The sequence below is a fragment of the Dipteris shenzhenensis genome, chromosome 27 (genome assembly GCF_047967505.1).
Source record: "Dipteris shenzhenensis isolate YYH24624 ecotype China chromosome 27, Dip_SZ_1.0, whole genome shotgun sequence".
Classification (NCBI taxonomy): Eukaryota; Viridiplantae; Streptophyta; class Polypodiopsida; order Gleicheniales; family Dipteridaceae; genus Dipteris; species Dipteris shenzhenensis.
The window spans coordinates 15,991,310-16,010,766 of NC_141622.1; the positions used below are offsets into that span (position 1 = coordinate 15,991,310).

Here is a 19,457-nt window from a genome sequence, read left to right on the forward strand (position 1 = left end):
AAAATATTCTACACTAACAAACACAACTTAGTACATGTAAAAGACACAATAGGAAAGCTTAAACTCTAAAATCGTGGTTTCACTCTTGCCACACTAGAGTCGTACTAATCTACAAGCATCTTGCTATGTGGCTTCAAGAAAGTGCAAGCAAAGTGAGCTCTGGCGCCCTACAAAAATTGTGGTGCCACTTTTGCCACTTGTGTGACTAGCATGGATGTTGCAAGCATTTTACCACGTGGCCTGGAAGACAGAGTGCCAGGAACGACGTTCGGATGGCTACAATGTTGCAAGCATTCCACCATCTGGCCTAGACAAAGTGTAAGTGACTAGTTGTGGGCGACGAAGTGCATGAGCATGGGCTCGATATAAGTCAAGGCCCCAAGGTGAGACCGGCGCATCATGAAGTGTGCATGATGATGATGATCATTCATTCTCAAAGGATGTTTGTTGACTAGGTAGTGCATGAAGAAGGCATGATGATGATGATGATGATGATGATGATTCTCAAAAGGATCATTCCCCTTTGCAAGAGCTTTCATGTCCCTTTGGCTTAAGAGAAAGAGCTTTCACTGCACTGCATTTGCTTCATCTCTCACTCTTGGCAGAGCAAAGCTTTGATTGCTTCTCATGGCCAGCGTCCTACACATGTAAACTTCTCTCTTCCCTTTCTTCGCCTTCAATTTCTGCTCTTCGTGGTCTCTTCCAGGGAATCAAACAAGCGGAATTCTCAAAATCTTCACCTTGATTGTTTCGATGCTGTTGCCTGGAACCCATTTTGAACCTCTGGTCGGCCGCTCTCTTTTCAAGGAGCGAGCATCTCATTTTGGGCACTTCCAGATCCTGTTTCGTCGTAAATACAACAAAGCAGATTTGGGTTTTGGCTGCTTGTACGCGGCGAGGCCGTCCCCCCTCTCCCTCTGTCAGATTGTACCCTTTTTGGGTCGATTTTTATCTTAATTGTAGTTTGCTTGTAATCGTACTTCTTTTGGAGCCTGGCTGATGTGGCAATGATCATTTTATGCTACCCAGACGCAGGTAAGAGCCTCGGATACAGAATGGACAGGAAGAAAAAACGTGACAAGTCTTTAGCTAACGGGGGTGAAGCGGACAGCACAGTCGGACAGGTTTGCGCTCTCTTCTCTTGCTTCGCTATGCTTGTTCGCCTTTGGATTGGTACGTCGTCTGAAGTCAGAGACTATTATGATATACGGTTTCGTCAGATGCAGTCTTAACTTTTGTAACCTGCAGTTTATGTGATAATGCTATGTAGCCCACTCTCTATGGCTTGAACCAGTGCCGCAAGTGACCTTTGCCACGACTGTTCATCTTGGTTCAAATTTCAGCGTACTTCTATGCATGTCCATCTGTATGCTAAAGGACTTGGAGACAAGTGAATGAGATATCTGACGTGCATCTAATCTGTCTTTCTTTTTCAGCTTGGAGATGCGCATCCGTGGCAAAGGGAAACTGAGCAGGGATATCCGAAAAAGCTTGCAACTGCTGGTGGCCCAAACTGTGACAATCCCCTCCAAACCCCTCATCCATCTTTGAATTGGTCATACACGCAACAGCAAACAGTTCAGCAAACATCACAGCAGTCTGCACATGCGTCCATGCCCCAACCTCATGTGCCGGTACAGCAGCAACCAACAGCACAGCAGGGATTCCAAGGGGGGACTCACCAACCATTGCCACAACCAGCAGCAGGGTTGCAGAATCCTGAATTTTCTGGACAGAGTTCAGGAGCAGGACACTTCCCTTTTCATCCGGGATCTGCAGACTATGGTGGTCCACAGGGCATAGGGGGTATGGCAGCACCTTACAACTACACGGGTGGGTTTGGGTTACCACCGCCCCCTTATTCAGGTATGGTTCTGCAATGTAGCCAAAATGCATTGCTCGGTAGTGCAGGCAGAAGCTTGCTGTATGGAAGAATAATACACTTGATATAGCTCAAGTCTTTTGCTGAAAGGATGCATGAGTTGGTTCTCATTATGAGCAGATTTTAGTAGCCTCTTTAGCATGCTTTCTGTGAGATGAAGAGTGTTTCGTCAGCCTTCTGTCATAAACACTTGCAGGGCTATGGGACCCAATGTCTTGGTGGGTGCATAATGCACATCATCAAGCTGTCTATCCATATTCACTTCCTGGGTATGGGAATGGCTATGCATACCCTCTTCCTCCTACCCCCCCGGGTGGGACGAGTCAGCGGGGTTTTATCAAGCCACCTCCTGGTCTCTCCCAAAAGCACCAACGACTTTGGGAGGCGCAGGTAACCTACATGTTTTCGATTTCTGTGTTCTGCTTTCTTTTTTTGCAGATTTGTTTTCTTTCCCATTTGAACTTTTCTAACAGTGAATGTTGTATGCCGATTCCTTGGCAGTCGATGGAAAATGTGCAGCTTTGGGCTACTGTTATGCAGCTTTGGGCTACTGTTGCTCGAGCAGAAGCCGAAATTTCTTGTCAGCGGGGGAAAATTCTTAAGATGGAGGGTGACTTTCAAACACTCAAGGCACATCATGACAGTTTAATGGAGGCATCAACAGTCGCAACCGCCCCGCAGCCTGCAAGGAAGGTAAGACGGAGGAAGCCTGCATTGGGTCCTATTGCAATTGTTGGCTTACCTGCTTCCCAACCCACTCCACTGAGAGCTCAAGGCAGAAAAGCAACTGGTTCAAAAGCAAGTGTTAATAAGGTTGACCTTGGAAAGAATGCAAAGGAATTTGAGCCACAAGAGAAAGAGAAGGCTGCATGTATAAGTAACATTCCAGAAGTACTGAACCGGGTCCCAGAGGATCAAGATGAGAAGAGTAGCTCACTAACAGTAGGTCTTACTAGAAGTGAATCTGGGGCTGAGAGAATCTCACTTAAATACACTCCAGAAGGACAAGGTGCAAGTCATGAGAATCACAGGCACAGTGGTGGAATTGATAATTTAGATTACAGTCGTTTAGATGAAAATAGCTGTTTTAGACCAAATCCACCTATACTAGTAGGAAAAGATAGCAATTGTGAGCAAAAGATGGATATGAAGGAGGCTCCTAGTGTTGGCTTTCTAAAAAGTGCAGGTAATGTGGATAAGCAGGCTGTGATTTCTGGTGATTCTACTTTCAGAAGTGAGACTTTAGGTATGAGTAGAAGAGATGATTGGTCTGGGGCTGATACTCCAAGAAACGCTATCCTCAGAGCCCAAATGCAGGCACATTATGACACTAATGGTGTGGGGAGGTCTAATGCAGTTAGCTCAGGGAAGAGCATCTCTGGTTGGCAATATCCTGGGGATGATGGCTCTGATGAGCAAGATGATGTGGTTGCCTCTGTACAAGATGAGGAGGCTGATGACGATGATGATGAGACCACCCTGGATGATGTGACTGGTGGAAAGGTAGGCAACTATATGGTAGTTGCCTCAACGACTGCAATGTCAAAAGAGATTACAGCTTTGAGTAGGTGGTAGAGCCATTTGGTTGTCTACATCTAATGGTTGCTCTCCAGAACCAAACAGTTTTGCTTGATAGGTTTCTTTTTTATTCACATACCTAGGAAAGTAGTTTTAAGTTATGACCAGCAAACGATGTGGTGCATTGCTTTCACCATGTAAGAAAGAAATATTCAACAGGAAATCAGACTTGAGCTCTCTAGGCTTAGAGGAAATACCTCCCTGCATGAGACTTTTGTTGGAGAATAAGAATAAAAGCCCTCGTGAGTTTCAGATAGACTGTATTTCATCAAATTGCAAGTTGTTTATACGCATTTTTTCCTTCAATGTTGGTCTTTTCTAGAGGAAGTGCTTTTTGAGGCTAGTTATTAGAGCCTGAACGTGGCAGAGTATCTTCTCATTCGCAACCGTCACAACTTACTTTTGTAAGCTTGTCAGTACAATTGGCAAGTCTCATCCAGTCCTGTGCATGGTTAGTTACAATTGGGCAGCCAGTTATTTCTGCAGACATGAATATACATTATTTGTACAATGGCATTGTGTGCCACAATAGTCCTATAGGGCCTTAACACAGGCGAATTGGGTTACTTAAGCATTTTTGAGATTCTACAATCTAGATCAAACCGTTCATTACTTGACGATGATCAAATGATCTGTTAGTAGTGCAGTACTGATAACACTCTTTGTCCAAAGCAGGCATAGTATAGACGTTTTGTTGGACAGTTAAAATAATCAAGCAGCCCAAGCATCCCCGTTTGTGTGCATCGCATCACTATGCCATAATTGTGTTTGTGAGTGTTGTGGCTCCCAAAACCTGACAAGCTAATGAAGTAAGTTATCTGCCTGCTGATGATTCAAGCCCTGAGTGTGCTGTAGATGATGTGATCCATTTGCGTTTGAAGAGCTGCATTCTGACAATTTGCTGGTACTGTGTTTTGACAGCTCAATGATATGCACTAGGTCATTTCAATGATATGCATTAGACAGTTTTCCTGTCATTGTGTAGGAGTTGGTAATTTAAATGATAACGCCATTTGGAGCATTGCCTCTTCTCAAGTATTCTGAATGCTTGGTTTGAGGATTGAGAGAGACATGATGTGGCATACACCATTATGATGTGACTTGTTGTCTACATGCAATGGGCACTTGCATGCCATGGATTGACAACAGTGTAGGAGGAAATGCAGACACAGGCACATAACTACTATGTGTATGCATGAATGATACATGTTTATTCTATATTGGAAATTCAACTTTTGTCTTGTAGAATTAGGATAGAATCCATGCTGGTCTTCCATGTTCGATTTTAGTTTTGCGTTATCAAGCTGATGGTTCATTTGGACGCCATGATATTGGGACCTATTGGTTTGGGTAATGCTTTCCAAAAACGACTTTTGAGATCATTGCCTTTGGTGTATAAACCTGTTTGGAGAAAATTGCTATGAATTTCAATATGAAATGAGCTTGGACAGCCCCAAAAGACCTTGAAAAAGTGTTGTGAAATAAATCTTTGCATGAACTTTGTAAGGATGAAACAAGATGGGGATCCCACTAAGGCCCTACCTTTTGGAATGTTATTGTAAGTATGCGAATGAGGTACCTTCTTGTTGGTTGGGGTTATCAAGGTTGCTCCATATATGGTTTAAATGAGAGTCGTAAGTTGCTGGTTCTTTGAATTCTAAGTTGAAGCGAATGTAGTCCATCATGGTTTGTAGATTTGTTGATTGTGGTGTTCTTTGAGAGGTATCTATGTTGCAGTCACCACACGACCTTGCTTTTAACAATGTGGCACAATCACAAGTCCCCACTTAGAGAAAATGTAAAGTAGCTCGAAAAATATTACAATATAATTTTGCAGTTCTTTTAGAAGGGAAATGAAAAGTGTAAATTGGAATGAAAGGAAAAGAGAAAAATCCCAAAAGGCAACAAGTTCTTTTAGAAGGGAAATGAAAAGTGTTAATTAGAATGAAAGGAAAAGAGAAAAATCCAAGCACAACCAAAAGGCAGCAGATTTGGCTACAACAAGATGCATAACTATACAACTACATGCAATGGTAAAACTCACACAAAACCAATGACTCAAATGAGAAGTGCTTAGCATCTACACTAGCAACTATACCTTACAACAAATGCAAGGCAATGCCTAGAACCACTGCTACAAGTGACCTATTAAGTCACACAACACAATACATTACTCTACAGTAATGCTCAATGCAACACAAGTTTAAGTAGAGAACGAGTAGCAATAGGGCAATTGAAGTAGCAAGATGATACCCTACACAAGTAATATACAACATGCAAGAATGACAAAAGTAAAAGACTTCCAGTACTAGAACGACCACTAGCTCATGTGATAGTAGTACTCTGACAAACCATAAGCTCAAACAATAGTACTAGATTGACATAGTACTAAGAAGAAGAAACGACGACGTACAAGTAAAGAGATGACTCAATGACAAGATAGCTAGAATCATTGCTATACTGCCTCCTTAGATTGCCTCTGTCATTGCCATCTCATCCATCTCTTCAGTTTTACTACACACACTTTCCTCTATACAAACCTAGCCAAATGATATAATTGCCATGTGGCAAATAGGGTAAAAGTAGGATAAGTCCATGGATAGGGTTAGGTCATGTGAATGAATATGATTAGGTCCCTTCATTAGTAGCTAGCCACTACCATGTCCGTAGACACATCATATGCCATGTCATTAAGTCGCATCAATAATGCCACATCAACATGCCATATCATTCGTGCACCTAAGCACACAATGCCACATAGGCACACTTTTGTAAGCAGCATGTAAATGAACACATTGCCATATAATCATATAGTGTCACATAGTGATAGATCATCATTTTGACCCTTGTTCTTGATCGAAGTTTTGCTAGCCATACTTTTTGATTCAAAAAGAATTCGCATGTGGTCCAAAAAGGAAAAGCCATCAATTTTTCAAGCTCTACATGTTCCGCACATCCCCATTCCAATTAGATATTGCCAATATGAAAGGTATTAAATTGGTAATACCTTTGCAAATCACATTATGCACCTCATCTATTGAGAGGTTTAATGGGGTGGAGATACACTATGCAAAGTACCTCACACATGGATACATGAGTAAGCATACACATCTTAAGCATGTCAAGGATTAATTCACATCAAGTCTATGTATGCCTAAAGAAGAAGTGCATGAGATGATCATTGCACATAACATGGCATCCATACAACGCATCAAAGGCACATAAGACAATCAAGAACAAGGCATCATGCAACAAGGAGCACATCAAATGATTTATCAAAGAGCCAAGAGTTAAGCCAAAGAGCAAAGTCCAAGAGCCAAGGGCCAAGAAATAGCCCATAAGAATATGGAAGAAACCAATAGCCGCGACAATAACATCAACAAAGTAGAAAGAAACAGCATGAAGCTAGCACCAAGAAGTCTTTATCAAGCAAATAAAATAAATCCAACACCAAGGGGTCTTGATTAAGCAAAGAGAAGAACTCCAAAAAAGCAATTTTCTTAAGCAAAGAAGCAATAAAAAAACCTTACCACCTTAGCCCATGGTTGTAAAAGGTCACCACATGAATAGAGCTAGTTTTCTTCTATTGGACCTAACATGTCGTGTAAAGAAACTCGTACTATGTACTTAGGTAACATGGAAGGGAAATAATCATTAATAGTAAACATTGTTGAAACGAATTCTCTTTCAATAAAAATGGTGACAATAAAAATTTGGAAAAGCATTGGTAAACCAGTAGCACTTGGCATGCCGTAAAATGACCTGCATTACGACACTTTTTTTAATAAAAAAAGCATCATTTAGCAATACTTTTATACTAAAATTTTGAATTGTTTCATGAATCCCTTGGCATTCTTTCCTCTCGATGTGAATTGCGACGAATCTATGATATCTTCTCCTAGCCAGCTAATCCCCATCTCATCATGGAACCTCCTTTGCATCTCCATTTGCTATTGGAGTGCAGCTTTTACCATCTTTTTCTTTTAGCTTGTAATTAATTTGATCATGAAGGCATGCCATTAAATTGGTAAAGTAACATCTTTTGGAGAAACCTATTATGAATCATTATGCATGTATCATTAGTAATACGATGACAATGATTGCTAAACTGAAATCTAAATACCTTAAATGAAAAAACAACGCATTATGCCATGCATTGACCTTGGTAAAGATGAGATGTTAGTGTGACCATCCATATGTCACTTCTAAGTTTAGGTTCAAAAGGTAAGCCCATATCTTTGACATAGGCATGCCATCATACGAGGGGGCTGATTGTAATTGCCTCATGATGCTCTCATCTATCCTCTCATCTTTGATGTTAGGAAAGCTATTCTCACTTGCATCCCTCGGATAGTATTTCTTCTTTTGCTCCAAGTGTGAAGTCTTGATGGTCAATTGACACTCAAACCAAGCATAGTTATAGAGCTCTTCATATGTGGGTTGAAGAGACAAACTCATATTTTTTTGCCAAGGGAAAATACATTGACACTGGTGTGGGGGTTAAAGGCCACTCTGCCTTAACCCCGGTTATGTACAATACTCAAACACACATATATATATGGATGACATAGATGATTAGGGTGTTCTGCACCCACCAAAACTTGTGTGGCTCTCTTCTGACTCTCCTTCTTTCTCACCCTCTTCCATTCCGCTTCCGTTGAGAGCACTCTCAACTGGTATCAGAGCACAGGTGGTCTATCTGATGTTTGTGGGTGGTCTAGTTGAGCCCGTATGTGTGTCTGGAGCTTGGAGTCTACTGCTACAGCTCTGTGGGAGGATGAAGCAAGCCTATGGGTGCTTGCTTGAGCTACCCAGGTGGTATTGGAACCTTATAGAAGCCTGCAAGTGGTTTTTGGAAGTCACTGAGTGTTTTTTTGCAAGCTTGTAGGTGGTTTTGGAGCATAAAAGACATTTTTTGCTAATTCCCCTGTTCTTTTTGACTACGATTGAGAGTCCGAAATGACTTGCAGAGGCAACCATTGCTTGCTTTTGGTGTCCATTGCATTTAAAGAGTTCGAAAACCCCTTCATTATTGTATTTGGGATCATTGCGTTGGATTTTTGACTCACTGTGTTTTCTACCGGTGTGTTGGAACTCAAGTTTGAAGCAACCATTCGCAGATCTATCAGTTCCAATGGACTTAGGAGGTCATAAAACTTCTATGTTGCTCATCATTTGCACTTCGGTGGAGTTTATGAACAGATCATTTTGCAAAAACGTTTTCTGTGTGTGGGACCCAGTGTTGGAACCACGGTTTTCGAAACCGTCTATTCCATTGTGTTCCGGAGGCCCAAAAATCACTACCTATTAGCTCTTGCATGATTTCACGGAGATTTGGAGAAGTTTCGTCTCTCTGAGACATCGAATCATCTATTTCTCTGTCAAAAATCCATTCGAAGGTTCAAACCTTTGATTTTTTGAGTATAGGTCAATTATTGCAAGGGTTGAGTCCCTGTTTCCCATTCATTGATTGGAATTTTGGAGTTCCAGCAGAAGAGAGATATTTGCAGATTGTCTTGCTGAGTCTAATTATGCAGTGATGCCCATGTTTTGAGGCATCTTAGGTCTTATTTTTAGTAGCGGTCATTGCTGTGGGGCCATGATTTTTTTGGATATACCTTATGCAGATCACTCTGGTTCCTTGTTGGACGCACTTATAGGCCCAGATTGCCTTGTGCGATGCTTTATTGATGGATGTTTAACACACAGATGCTATTTTATGTTGAGGTATAGCTTTGACACATTGTAGTTGAGGCACTGATAGTGCTATGCTCTCTTGGATGAGACATTATTGATGCTTATGCCTATGGATGGTGTTGATGCTTGAGGCATTTGGCACTGAGTTTGCCATTGTTTTTGTCATTGCAGGTTGACATTTTCTTTTGGGCTAGATTTACTCATATGGATGCATAGTATATGCACATGAGTTAGATGCATTTTGATGCTTTGAGCTTTGAGTTCTTTGGTGACATTACCCTCCATTATGGCAGACATATTTGGGTGCACCTGGTATTTGGTGTGATTCTTTCTTGCAGGCACTAGCATTTGGGATTTTGCTTTATTTGCATCATGGCATCCTCTTCCATGTCTAAAAAGGAGTTTTTAAGCATTAAAAAGTTTGATGGGACAAACTTTTGTCTGTGAAAGAACAGATAAGGGATGTGCTTATTCAAAAGAAGCAGATTAAACCCTTGGAAGGAATTGCAGATAAGTCAACAGCCATGTCTAAGGATGATTGGAATGAGTTGGATGTATTAGCAAAGTCTATTGTTAGACTTCACCTTGTAGAGTCAGTTTATTTCATAGTAGTAAATGAGCGGACTATGGAAGATTTGTGGAAGAAATTATGTGCCACTTATGAGAAGGAAACCGCCTCTAATAAAGTTTACCTCATGAAGAGGTTGTTTGAGCTGCAGATGGAGGGGGTCTCCATTGCTTCTCACTTGAATGAATTCAATATTATTTTCAGCCAGCTTCAGGCTCAGAAGATGAATTTCAATGCAGAGACTAAGGCGAGATTCCTCTTGTGTTCATTGCCATTCTCATGGGATACCTTCCATATAGGTGTCAATAACTCTCCACTTGGTGGAGTACTGAAGTTTGATGATGTTGTTGGTAGCTTGTTGGCCGAGGAGATTAGATGAAAGTCTATGGAAGGCAACAAGAAAGATATATACTTAAATGTGCAAAGGGACAAATCACAGTTTAGGGGGAAGCCCCAAGAAAGAGGGAAGACTCATAGCAAATCCAAGGCACATAACATTGAGTGTTACCATTGTGGCAAGAAGGGTCACATGAAAAAGGATTGCTACAAGCTAAAAACAGAGCAAAAGGATATGAAAAAGAATGCAAATTGGGGTGCAAATAAGAAGGAAGAGAGTCCAAGGAAGGACAAAGGAAAAAGTGAAGATTGAGGAGATCAATGTAGTCACTAATAATAGTGACAATGACATTCTCTTCATGTCTAGTCTACCTGCAGAGTTGCTTACCACTTCAGATGATGCATATTCCCAAGATTGGATTTTGGATTCTAGTGATTCATTCCATGTTACACCCCATAGGGAACGATTCTTCACTTATGATAGTGGAAAGACGGTTTGTGTGCATCTTGGAAATAACTATGCATGTGACATAGCGGGAGTAGGTGACATAAAGTATTCTTTTGCAAATGGGTCTACATTTGTTTTGAAAAATATGAGACATGTCTCATTTCAGCGGGTCAGCTAGATGATGTTGGTTTTCAGACCACCTTTGGCTTTTAGAGTTGGAAAATTTAGAAGGGCTCTATGGTTTGGGCAAGAGGTGCCAAGTGTGGGACATTGTATCCCTTACATGTATCTGGGGTGTCTAATCATGTTGTGCAATAACCAAGCAGCCAAGTACTCCTTTGTGGCATTGCCATTTGGGGCACATGAGCCAAAATGGAATGAAACTCTTATGTTGTTTGGATAATGTACCACATTTGAGTTTTTCTGACTTTGAATTTTGTGACCATTGTCTCGATGTGAAGCAGACTAAATCAGCCCATAAAAGAAGGGGAAGAAAGAGCTTGAAAAACTTGATTTGGTGCATTCAAACATATGTGTTCCCATGGCTACACGATCATTAGTAGGTGGGGCTAAATACTATGTGCCATTCATTGATGATGCAACTAGGAAATTGTGGGCTTATGCTATGGATCAAAAGAGCGATGTGTTCTAGGTACTTCACAAATGGCTAGCTTTGGTTGAAAATCAGTTAGGTAGAATGCTTAAATGCCTCCGGACTAACAATGGTGGAGGGTATCTCTCTCATGACTTTCAGCATTTCTGTGATACACATGGGATCAAGAGGGAGCTCACCTCCCCTCATACTCCAGAGCAAAATCCAGTTGCAGAAAAGATGAACCACACCATTCACAAAAGGTTGCAATGTATGTTTTCCAATGCAAATCTCTTTCTGGTGGTTTTTTGGGCTAAGACAATGAAGACTGCAGTGGATGTGATAAATATATCACTTAGTAAGAGTTTGGATGGTGGTATTCTTGAAGAAGCATGGAGTGGCAAGAAGCCCTCTTACTCTCATTTGTGGGAAATGCATCTTTTTGGGTTATGGTGAAAGTGGAGAGATGGGCTATTGTCTTTGGGATCTAGAAGCAAAGAAGATTATATGAAGCCATGATGTGGTATTCAATGAGAAGAAGAGGCATAAGACACCCATGAGGGATGTGGAAATAGGAGAATCACTTTCCAGGATGTGAATCCACTTGCATATGTTGGTAGATAGCAAGCTATCCATGCATTGAATGTGCAGGAGCCCCCAGGTACTCCCATAGCTACACAATCAAGTGTAGATGATGGATCATCTATTGGTGGAACTAATGAGCAAAATGTGGCCGATATGTAGGCGAGACAGCAAGCTGAAATGCCCTTGAGAAGATAAGCTAGAGTGTCTAGAAGAACGGCTAAGAGATTTGTTCCAGGGGCAGACTATGTGATGCTTATTGATTGTGGGGAGCCTTCTTGCTACACAGAGGCTATGATGCGCGAGGATCAATGCAAGTGGGAGTACGCTATGCAATCAAAGATGAGTTCACTCATGAAGAATAAGACTTGGGACTTTGTATCTTTGCCACATGAAAAGAAAGCATTGCCATGTAAATGGGTTTACAAGATGAAGGTCACAGGTGAAGATGTGCCAAAGTACAAGGCCCATTTGGTTGCTAAAGGATTCACGCAAGAGAAGGGTGTAGACTTTGATGAGATATTCTCTCTGGTTGTGAAGATGACCACACTTAGTGTGAGGGTTAGAGGTCAACGTGCCTTTAGCCTGATTATGTACAATACTTAAACACATATATAAATGAATGAAAAAGAAGATTAGGGTGTTCTGCACCCACCAAAACTTGTGTGGCTCTCTTTTTCTCTCTCTCCCTCTTCCGTTCTTGCTTCCGTTGAGAGCACTCTCAACTGGTATCAGAGCCAAGTTGATCTAGCTGAGCATGCGTGAATGCCTGGAAGCTCAGCAGCTCTGTGGGAGGAAGGAGAAGCTCTATGGGAAGCTTTGTGGGTGACTTTACTTGCATCCGAGTGTGTAGAGACCTTGGAGGAACCTTTGGAAAAGTCACTTTGGATTTGTGAAGTGGTTTTGAGAGCCTGTTAAGTGTTTTCAAAGAAAAAGTCGTTTTTTAAGATTTTCCCTGTTCTGTTCGACGACAGAGACTCCGTATTGACTTGTAGAGGCAATTATTGCTTGCTTTTGGTGTCCACTTCACTTCAGGAGCTTGGAAACACCTTCATTCTTGAATCTGGGATCATTTCATTGGATTTTTGACTCACTGTCTCAGTTCCTACGTTTTTCTGCCCGAGTATTGGAACTCAAGTTTGGAGTAACCATTTGCAGATCTGTCAGTTCTGGTGGACTTAGGAGTCCTAAAACTTTTATGTTGCTCATCATTCTCACTCTGATGGAGTTTACAAATAGTTCTATTTCCAAAAGCATTTTTCAGTCTGTGTGTTGGACCCAGTGACTGAGACCATAGTTTCCAAACCGTGTGTTCCATTGCATTTCGGATGCCCAAAAACCCCTACCTGTCAATTCTTGCACGATTCGGTGGAGTATTTTCAAAGTTATAGATCTCTGTGTATTGGATTTCGTCTCTCTGTTATGCATTTTTCATTCTAAGGTTTTGAAACCTTAGATTTATGACGCATGGTAGTGGATAAGTGTTGACTCCCATTTCTCACTCATCGGTTGGGATTTTGGAGCTCCAGTAGAAGAGAGATATTTGCAGATTTTCTTGCTGAGTCTGATTATGCAATGGCGCCCATGTTTTGAGGCATCTCAAGTTCTATTTTCAGTAGCGGTCATTTCCGTGAGACCATGATTTCTTGAGCATACCTTATGCAGATCACTCTAGTTGCAGTTTGAGCCATGTGCGCTCATTCGTGGTGTGCATTGGGTTGCAATGGATGATTTATAGGCCATTTGGATGCATTGCGATCTTTATTGGATGCGCTGATAGGACCAGATTGCCTTGTGGGATGCTATTTTTATGGACGCTTTGCACATGGATGCTATTTTATGCTGAGGGACAGCTTTGACACATTGCAGGTGATGCACTGATAGTGTTATGCTCTCTTGGATGAGATATTGGTAATGCATATGCCCATGGACGGTGTTTATGCTTAGAGCCATTTGGCACTTATTGGCATTTTGGATTGCCATTGCAGTTGGCATATTCTTTTGGGCCAGATTTGCTCATATGGATGCATAGTACATGCACATGAGTCAGATACATCTTTTGATGCTTTGAGCTTGAAGTTTTGGTGATATTTCACTCTATTGTGGCATACACATTTGGGTGCACCTAGTATTTGGTGTGATTCTCTCTTGCAGGCACTAGCATTTGGGATTTTGCTTTATTTGCATCATGGCATCCTCTTCCATGTTTGAAAAGGAGTTTTTCAACATTAAAAAGTTTGATGGGACAAACTTTTCTTTGTGGAAAGAACAGATAAGGGATGGGCTTATTCAAAAGAAGTAGATTAAACCCTTGGTAGGGATTGAAGCTAAGCCTGCAAATATGTCTGAGGATGATTGGAATGAGTTGGATGCATTAGCAAAGTCTACTATTAGACTTCATCTTGCAGAGTCAATTTATTTCACAGTAGTAAATGAGCAGACTACGGAAGATTTATGGAAGAAACTGTGTGCCACTTATGAGAAGGAAATTGCCTCTAATAAAGTTTACCTCATGAAGAGGTTGTTTGAGCTGCAGATGAAGGAAGGGGTCTCCATTGCTTCTCACTTGGATGAATTCAATATTATTTTCAGCCAGCTTTAGGCTCAAAAGATGAATTTTGATGCGAAGACTAAGGCAATATTTCTCTTATGTTCATTGCCATCCTCATGGGATACCTTCTGTACAGCTGTCAATAACTCTGCACCTGGTGGAGTACTGAAATTTGATGATGTTGTGGGTAGCTTGTTGGCCAAGGAGATTAGACGGAAGTCTATGGACAGCAACAAGTAGGATGCATCCTTAAATGTGCAAAGGGGCAGATCACAGTTCAGGGGGAAGTCCCAAGAAAGAGGAAAGTCTCGTAGCAAATCCAGGGCATGGAACATTGAGTGTTATCATTGTGGCAAGAAGGGCCATATGAAAAAGGATTGCTACAAGCTGAAAAGAGAGCAAAAGGATAAGAAAAAGAATGCAAATTGGGGTGCAAATTAGAAGGAAGAGAGTCCAAGGGAGGACAAAGGAAAAGTGAAGATCAAGGAGATCAATGCAGTCACACATGATAGTGACAATGACATTCTCTTCATGTCTAGTAAGTTTTCTTTTGCAAATGGGTCCGCATTTGTTTTAAAACATGTGAGACATGTGCCTAAGTTGACCAAGAGTCTTATTTTAGTGGGTCAGCTAGATGATGCTAGTTTTCACATCACTTTTGGCTTTTAGAGTTGGAAAATTCAGAAGGGCTCTATGCTTTTGGCCAGGGATGCCAAGTGTGGGACTTTGTATCGCTTACATGTATCAGGGGTGTTTGATGTTGTTGCAATAACCGAGCAGCCAAGCACTTCTTTATGCATATGAGCCGAAATGGGATGAAACTCTTATGCTGTTTGGGTTATGTACCGCATTTGAGTTTCTCTGATTTTGAATTTTGTGAGCACTATCTCTATGGGAAGCAGACTAAATCAGCCCATAAAAGAAGGGGAAAGAAAGAGTTTCAAAAGCCTGATTTGGTGCATTCAGACATATGTGGTCCCATGCCTACACGGTCATTAAGCGGGGCTAAATACTATGTGACATTCATTGATGATGCAACTAGGAAAGTGTGGGCTTATGCTATAGCTCGGAAGAGTGGTGTTCCACGTATTTCAAAAATGGCTGGCCTTGGTTGAGAATCAGTTAGGTAGAACGCCTAAATGCCTACGGACTGACAATGGTGGAGAGTATCTCTCTCATGACTTTCAGCATTTCTGTGATACATGTGGGATTAAGAGGGAGCTCACATCCCCTCGTACTCCAGAGCAAAATCCAGTTGCATAAAACATGAACTGTACCATTCAAGAAAGGTTGCAATGCATGCTTTCCAATGCAAGTCTTTCTGGTGGTTTTTGGGCTGAGGCAATAAGACTGCAGTGCATGTGATCAATAGATCACCTAGTAAGAATTTGGATAGTGGTATTCCTGAAGAGGCATGGAGTGGCAAGAAGCCCTCTTACTCTCATTTGCATATATTTGGGTGTGAGGCATATGCACATGTGCCAAAAGAGCTTCGAAAGAAGCTAGATCCTAAGTCTAGGAAATGCATCTTTCTGGGTTATGGTGAAAGTGGAGAGATGGGCTATCATCTCTGGGATCCAAAAGCAAAGAAGATCATACACAGCCATGATGTAGTCTTTAATGAGAAGAAGATGCATAAGGCACCCATGAGGGATGTGGAAATGAGAAGAATCACTTTCCAAGATGTGAATCCACCTGCATATGTTGATAGATAGGAAGCTGTCCATGCACCAAATGTGCAAGAAATTGTACCACCAAGTACTCCCACAAGTATACAATCAAGGGTAGATGATGGATCATATGTTTATCTCTTGGCTTGCATGTTTGCTTAGGTACATATACAACACATCATGGTACATGGATGACTCATATTTATCATTTTCAAGATTCACTGTCTTTAGACATTTTGCTTGCCCTTTATGTGGAGATAATTTTTTGGCAATCTTGAGGAGTCTAATAATCCTCTAGTCATGAAATCAGAGGATTGGTTGTGACTTTGGATAAATCGTCGCATCTTGACACCTCTACTCGACAGTCTAGTCTTCTGATTGGAAGCATTTGAACGTCATGTATCTTTTGGATCTGATGCATATATTCGAGAATGTGGCTAGAATTTTATGGAGGCATATGATTTGCGATAGAGGAAATTATGGCCAACAACAACAAATGGCAAGGGGATGTCACTGAAGGCACCATGGGTCCTTACCGAATTAGAGGGGAAATATGTGAAAAGAGTTATCTCTGTATGAAAACCACAATAGGGTATATGCATTCCTTGAAGGGTGCGTTTATTGCTACAAAGTGGAAACTTAGTGGTCTCAATGGGAATAAGCTATTGCATGTTTCCATATTTTGTTCAAGGCTTATGCTTACCTTTGAATTTATGTTAGGCTCATAATTATTGATATTCAATATAGCATTCGTGTACAACAGTATGTACTCCCATTTGATTTTGAGGCTATTTAACTAAAGATGTTAGAAATGATATCAATAATTAAGTGTTTTTGTGAGTTATGTGAGAGTATAATCTTATCCATGTAGAGGACTCTTGGTAATCCATTTCTTTTGAATGCAAGTGTATATCCTCAAAAGAATTAAAAAAAATTCTCCATTGAGCCAATGAGGATCCAAGCCACTTGAATGGTATGTTTTTTAGAAGACATTCCCAATGATTGTTATGGACATGCATTTAATTGTGCACTTATTTTGGATAAACTTATGCAAGATTGCACATAGTCGATGGATGTCTTTTAAAGAAAGATTCATGAAGGTATTGAAAGGGTATGTAAGGAAAAAAGCAAGAATAGAGGGTAGCATGGTTGAAGGATGGCTTGTGCAAGAATCAATGTTTTATGCTGTAACTAAACTTTTAGCAAATTGAATCCATCCATGCCTCGAATTTGGGATGATAGAGATGATTCAAGACTGGAGGGAGAGATTGCACAAGGGAAGGGGAAGCAAAGAGACATGGGTGTTTCCTTGGAATGGAAAACACCATTTGTTTGTACAATTATGGAGAAATGGATTGGAAGATATGAGGAGGCGACAACAAGAGGATGACATGAGGAATTTCAAGAAAAGAAACCATGGAGGACCTTATCCCCTAGAATTATCTATAATGCATGCTAAATGCACTATCGAATGGTTGGAGGGAGATCTCATGGAATTCTCCAAATGAATTTTAGGGAATTCCAAGTATTCATATTTGATGTTGTAGACGCCCTCGGTGCTACGCCGAGGAAAGATTTGAATGGTTTTTTGTCCATTGTCTCTACAAAATTTTGTACAGACATTTGTTCTACCTATGCATTGTGAGAAAGTAAGCACCTTTTATCATATGGATGCATTCTTTTATACAACCATGTGAGCCATGAACTTATGATGGACTGTTCTCTAAACACTTAGGCCCTTTTTCAACTTAATCACATCGACAATATGCGGTGGTATGTGATTCAAGTAGCACCTTGAAAATGCCATGTATTCGAAGACTGGAGGTGGAACACTCCATGCAAACAGAGAAATAGAGGACATGGAAGCTAGTATTTCTAATACGTCTCATACACAAGTTTTTGAGAATGAGGATACTTTGAGCTCATCCCAAGATTTCTTGGTGGATGACTATGACTTGGGAGATCTGCATTTGAATTCACAAGATGCATGGGACTTGGTTATGGATGATAGAGAATCATTTGACACTTCTTTGGACTAAATGGTGAATTACATCAAATATTTCCAAATGACCCATATTATACACATGAGCCACAATTTATCTTCCAAAAATCTACTTATGAATTCTACCCCCTACATTTATATAGATGCTTATGTTGCCAAAATATCGGTCCTTATTTCGACACCCATCAAAGCCAAAAATTATTTTGACATTTAATATGGTGTGTATCTTATGAAGGTTCCAAACAGAGCTAAAATGTGTATCCCAAAACATAGGCTAGATACATGGCAGGAAGAGAGAGAGAGAGAGAGAGAGAGAGAGAGAGAGAGAGAGTTGACCAATGAGTGTGCAAGGCATGGATTTGAGCTTGTGGTGATTTCACACAAGCATTAAAGTCCGATTGCCTCTATAATTTAACCATGGAATGTCCTATACAAAAGGAGCATTATTCAATTGATTGGCCTCCCAAGGGAAGTGCACTTTACTCTTTTGTCCATTGCACCATTCTTCTACCCATGTCTACCTTCCTCCTAACATATGTAATGGGGAGGTAGTGATGGAATGTGATGCATGAATATAGCTAAGTTAGAGGTCTAGTCCAATATTTTAAGCTCTGCTTGAGCACACCGTCACATGATGTTCGAAGATTTTTGGGGCTTTTCTTGGACCCTCTTTAATCATAGCATTGTTTTACTTTTGTTAAAAACAAGGTCAAATAGGCTCCCAAAGCGTAGATCAATGTGGCCCAAAACTTAAATTGTAGATATTGTCTTGGGTCAGATCGCAAACAACGCAGGGACGATGGCCCTAACATGCCCATTGTGCAAGCATAAAAAATTGGGTACTACCCACCAAGCTTAAGATGGTAAACTTGCCATTGCTTATTCACCTTTATTGCAAGCTGACCTCATGGATAAAGCTCCTCCTACATGCTTGAATCTTCACCTAACATCTCTTTTCACTAGATAACCTTCTTGACTAGATACATACAATATGAGTATACAGTGATCCCAATCGATCAAGTAGGTGGCACCACTTTAAACAATAGTAAGGTAGACATTAGTATGGACCAATGTTAGATTATTGAATCCATCACTTTCTCTAAGAAGGAAGGAAAACATTTATGGTAAGGTATGTGACTTTTGAGGAGCAACAAAATTGTTTAACAAGATAGTGATGTTGCAGCTTGTATAAACCAATAACATAGGAAGGTAAACAATTTATGGGCTATAGGGACAACTAATGCCTATATTAGGTGACGATCGATGTGTAGCTTGTATAAGGTAAACAATCTGCTATAGGGACAAATAATGGCTAAATTACATGGTGAGGTTGATGACCAATGTGCTTGGGTTGGGGAATGATATTACCGATGTTAAAGAGGAGTGTGCTAAGTGCATTGTTTTTTGGAATGCACTAGCCTTAGGCTTGATAGGATCATGCCACTCATGTTGATACAATTGCTATCAAACACTGAACTTCACACGTTTTCACATCGTGCCCTACATGCGAGTGCATAGATGATGTAAATGCCAATCTATACTGAGGCATCA

General features: G+C 40.8%; 1 protein-coding gene across 1 annotated transcript; it reads left to right on the top strand.

The window, feature by feature from the left end:
* The first annotated feature begins 476 nt into the window (after positions 1-476).
* LOC147883935 (uncharacterized) lies at positions 477-3,716 on the top strand. The gene is made up of 5 exons (XM_087398802.1): positions 477-647; positions 1,030-1,124; positions 1,437-1,866; positions 2,079-2,272; positions 2,384-3,716. The coding sequence occupies exons 2-5, from the start codon at positions 1,056-1,058 to the stop codon at positions 3,455-3,457; spliced, it is 1,767 nt and encodes a 588-aa protein (XP_087254928.1). The 5' UTR covers positions 477-647; positions 1,030-1,055; the 3' UTR covers positions 3,458-3,716.
* The last annotated feature ends 15,741 nt before the right edge of the window (positions 3,717-19,457 follow it).